The 4,566-nt window shown below is 51.7% G+C and overlaps 1 protein-coding gene across 2 annotated transcripts; it reads right to left on the bottom strand.

Moving 5' to 3' along the window:
- Positions 1-1,128: 1,128 nt before the first annotated feature.
- TPBG (trophoblast glycoprotein) lies at positions 1,129-4,307 on the bottom strand. Of its 2 annotated transcripts, none has more exons than XM_040643428.1 (2): positions 4,134-4,307; positions 1,129-3,431 (listed from the first exon to the last, which is right to left on the bottom strand). In XM_040643428.1, the coding sequence occupies exon 2, from the start codon at positions 3,089-3,091 to the stop codon at positions 1,832-1,834; it is 1,260 nt and encodes a 419-aa protein (XP_040499362.1). In that variant the 5' UTR covers positions 3,092-3,431; positions 4,134-4,307; the 3' UTR covers positions 1,129-1,831. The 2 variants fall into 2 exon arrangements, with proteins under 2 accessions (XP_040499362.1, XP_040499363.1); XM_040643429.1 differs by lacking the exon at positions 4,134-4,307 and adding an exon at positions 3,582-3,907.
- Between the last annotated feature and the right edge of the window lie 259 nt (positions 4,308-4,566).

Below are 4,566 nucleotides of genomic sequence, written 5' to 3'. Positions count from 1 at the left end.
AGAAGGAACAGCCAAAGATCTCTAGAACCTAAAGGACTGCAATCCTATTTCATTTATAAAAATATGGAAATATAAGTTTTATTTCAAATATAAAACACTGTAGAACATAATCAATTTAAAGAGAAAGAAGGCCCTAAGACTTACTGATGCAAGTTTACCTACACTGTATGTTAAGCAATAATGGCTAATGTCACTTTTACATAATAGCTTGGAGAGTAATGGAATTTACTTTTAGGCTTCATTGGCAAATAATAAACTGAAAAAAAAAAAAGAAAATCTTGTCCATTATTGATAGTATCAATTGATTAAGCCATTGCTATTATTTACACCTAAATGTGATTTATTCTTCACACAGGTGTATATACTAATATAGAGCTTAGGTAAAATCGAAATATCCCCAAATTCTTAAATAGGAACTGAACACAACCTAAGATTTGTTGAGACACTTGTTTACGGATATAGACATTTATCTCTGGTTATTTCCTCAAATTCATATCCTGTCATGACAGTTTTTTAAACATACAAGCACGATCTCTGATAAACTATTGATCACGCATGTTCCATTTTAAATGTCGGTGTTTTTTTTTTTTAATATTCTCAAGAAAATCTAAGTTCCAATTTACATTATGATCTTAGGAAATGTTTTTTAATTTACATCTTTAAATCTTTTATTTTAGAATATTGTATTCTTAAGACACTTCATTTTAAATCATTTGCATTATGTTTTATACTCTAAAAACCCATAGAACAATTTCATATAGAAAGTTTTATCCAGTAAATAATTTTGTTCCATTCTAACAACTTAGCCTCGAAAAAGCTCCAAACTGTGAGCTGTTTATCATACAGAACTCTCCCTTCTTACCAACTTTATAATGCTCTTACAAAAATGTTTCATGAACAGCATTAACTTTAGGACCATGAGAAGTCTAGCGCATGAATATTCAAATTCTCTAAATCCTGAAAGGATCCACTATCTCATAACTATTTCCAAAGTCTACCTGTTTAAGACATTACTCCACTTTCGTTTTCAGCTACAACTAATACCTCAATTACCATCAGAACCAAGACCATTGGACATCATTGCCCCTAATCCTTTTTTTCAAATAGCAAACTTGAACACAACTGTAATTCTTTTAAGAACCTTTATTGAAGTTTTTCTTAACAATTTAGTCTGTTGAATCTCAATGCAGTTTATAAAAAAACTTCAGTATAGTTTCATATAAACTGCAACCAAAAAAGTAATTTACTTTGTCAAAGAAGTTATCTGAAGTTGCAAGTTATTTTTGTAATACGTAGAACAGTAAAATGTAAGCATGCTCCCGGATGCAGGTGCTCCTGTGTACTATGGAGTTACTTTGAAGAGCTTGCTAAGATCTGCAGGCAGTTTATGGAATGCATTTATTTTCTCCACGATTTAGGTACATGAGAATAAAACTGATATTTAGGAATAAAGTATTTTTTCTCAAAAAAGTTGAGGCAGCTTTTGTTGAATGCTATCTGTGTGGGTACACTGGCTACACCTCGAACTGTACTAAGAAAAACAGACAGCCAGGAGTCTATGTTCATGCTGAAACTTGAAAAATCCCTCCATACGAGTTGAGTTCCAAGAAAAGGAAAAGGATAAAACACTATGCACAGTTTTTCATCGTCTTACATTAACAAGACACACCAAGAAACTTCACATAACAAGGGAGCAAATTCCCTTCACTGCTTTCAGTCAAGGTCAGTGGTGTCCATAGTGGAGGGTGGAAGTGGAGCAAGCCTAGGACAGAATAAAGCTTAAGTCTACATCTCATGCATAGCTGTCCTTGGTTCTGTCCTCGAATGTTTCTCAGACATCCGAATTAGAACTGAGGTTTGTTAACCTGGGGTCCGCGTTGATTTCGTATCTGTAGTGATACCCTTCCATGTGATCCCTGCAGGCATCTCTGATGTTATGCATCCACTTTTTTATCCCTTTGCGGTTCAAATACAAAACCAGTAGGAAAATGGCGCCTATCAGGGCTAAAACAATACCTAGGAAGACATAAGAAGTCTGCAGGGATGGAGGGAGGATAGGGTCACAGTCCAAGTGGGAGCTGTTGAGTTCCAAGAGGGCCCGATTCCTCATTTTTTCCGGGAATGCGCAGGTGAGCCTGGCTTTGCCCTGCACTACCTCTGTCTCCTTGAGCCAGGCCACCATGTCTGCCATGTGACAGTCGCAGACCCAGGGGTTGTTGTCCAGGAAGACCCTGACGTGGGGCAGACTTTGCAACTCCGCCAGGGTGCCATTGTGAAGGACCTTGAGGGCGTTGTCCTCCAGGTGGAGGCTTTCTAGGTGTGTCAGGTTGCGGAAGGACACGTAGGTGAGGCTCACCAGAGAGTTGTTGTGCAGATCCAGGTGCCTGAGGCCGGGTAGTTGGGCTAGTAAGTCCCGAGGCAAGTAGAGGAAGTGGTTGCTGGCGAGTTCCAGACGCCAGAGCCCGCGCAGCGCTTGGCCTGCTCGTAGGGCGGCCGCCACCATACCCTCGAAGCTCCGGTTCCGCAGCCCGTCGTCAGGGGGCACGATGTGGTTCAGCATCAGTTCCACCAGGGGGCTGGGGGCCGAGAAGCTGGCGTTGCTGCCCGAGAAGGCGAAGGCGCTGAGGTTGACCAGCGGGTTGTGGCTGAGGTCGAGCTGGCGCAGGCTGGGCAGATGCTCGAAGGCGCCAGCGCACACCTTCTCCAGGCTGCTGCCGCTGAGGTTGAGCGTGGCCAGGTCGGCCAGCGGCGGCCGGCGGGCGAAGGCGCCGGCGGGGAGCACCGCCAGCCGATTGCCGGTGAGGAAGAGGTTGCGCACGTAGGGGGGCAGGTCCGCGGGCACCTCGGTCAGGTTGCGGTTAACGCACTTCACAGTGCGCGCAGCCTCGGAGCACTCGCAAGGCTGGGGGCATTGGCCCGGCAGCGGGGGCTGGGCGGACACCGCGGAGGCCAGGAACGACGCGGAGGAGGTGGAAGGCGCCGAAGAGGTGAGAGAGGACGAGGAGACCCAGCCCAGGAGGACCAGCGCCAGCCGCGCCAGCCGCAGCCGCCCGTCCCCGGCGGCGGGGCCCCGGGAGCACCCCCCAGGCATCGCGGCACGGCTTTCCCCGGAGCCGGGCTGGGACGGCGCCCGCTCCGAAGGCTCGGGAACTGGGTCCGGAGGGCGCGGGCCGGCCGGAAGCGTCTGGAGAAAACTTTCCTCTCGTGGGAGCGGAGGAGGGACGCCGCAGCCGGAACTTGGCTAAACCCCTAGCCACCGGGCGTTCCCCTCCCGGGGTCGATTCCCCCGCCCCTTCCCTCCAGAAAGTACGCACGGCGGGTCGGGGCTCTCAGCTCTGCGCTCCTCCTCCCGCTCCTCTTCCTGCCGCCGCCCCCGGGTGGCACCTCCTTGCCTCTTTTGTTGGCGCCTCACGCTCGATCCGTTCCGGGACCTGGGACAGGCGGGAGAAAAGCGTGAGGAGCGGCGGCTCCCCGCGTGCGGGAACCGGACTCTCCAAGCCAAGTCGTCCCCCTTGGTCCCCAAGACCTCCCTCCGAAAGCCCGTCCAGGTTTCGCCTTCCCCAGCCCATGCACATCCTTACCCGGGAGAGGGGCGCGCGTCCCGAGACACCCAGCGTAAAAGTCTGCCTTCTGCCCAGGCCCACACTATATATACCCTTCCAGCCTCCCGCCCTCCTCCTTTCCCGATCACATTCGCCCCCCGAGTCTAACTTCCCGCTTGATCCCCAGCGCCTTCCCGACCAAACTTCTCGCTCTCCCAGCTCCTTCCCCCACCGCCTCCGCCGGCGACCTGCCTTCCGGGGTCTCCGCCCCCGCCCGGACCTCTCCAGGTCCAGGTTTGGATGGGAGGGAAGTTTCAGGTTACAGGAGTCTTTTGATCTCTTTTGGTACCTTCCCGGATTAGCAGGAAGTGGAGAACCTTAACAGCTGTCGGCCCCCCGCCCCCGGCCCGCGCCCCCGCGAGCCCCTCGGATCCCGGAGGGGGTTCAAGTCATCTCCAAAGAAGAGGGGAGAGGCCGCGAACAAAGCGGCGGTGGGACCCTGGACCTACGCTACCCTTCCTCCAGAGGATGGGAAGGGGCCCAGCGCGGCCTCCGGGTTTTCGCCTTCGCCGCTTGCTGCCCACCGCTCACCTCCGCGCGCGTCACCTCCGGAGACAACTCAGTCCCTCCAGAGTCTCGGCGACTTCTCGGCTCCGCGCTGCGGGCGCCGACTCTCCTCGCACCCCAGCCCCTGGCCCAACCTCCGCAGCTGGGAAAAACCAACCCGGGGGGTGGGGGAGAGCCAGGCCTGCCGGAGGGATTTCTCCCGCCGCGCGGCCAACCTTGGCAGCCCTCAGTAGGGGGATTTAAGAGAGGAGACGGGGGGAACTGGGCCGCGCGCCTCCTCCTGGTGGAAGTTAACAAGGAAGGTGCCGGAAAAGGTGAGGGAATCCCTTTCTCTCCCCCCTCCCCTGTATCCTTTGGTGGTTTCTCATTTTGCCTACTGTATTTACCTTGGACAGGAAAAAAAACGCTTGTGAATCTCGTGGAATTCACCCTCATTGGGGCACCTAGGGCCGTAACA

Source organism: Ursus maritimus, unplaced genomic scaffold (genome assembly GCF_017311325.1).
Source record: "Ursus maritimus isolate PB19 unplaced genomic scaffold, ASM1731132v1 scaffold_29, whole genome shotgun sequence".
NCBI classification, from domain to species: Eukaryota; Metazoa; Chordata; class Mammalia; order Carnivora; family Ursidae; genus Ursus; species Ursus maritimus.
The sequence above is the reverse complement of the archived record's forward strand: the minus strand, read 5'-3'. Positions and strand labels throughout refer to the sequence as shown.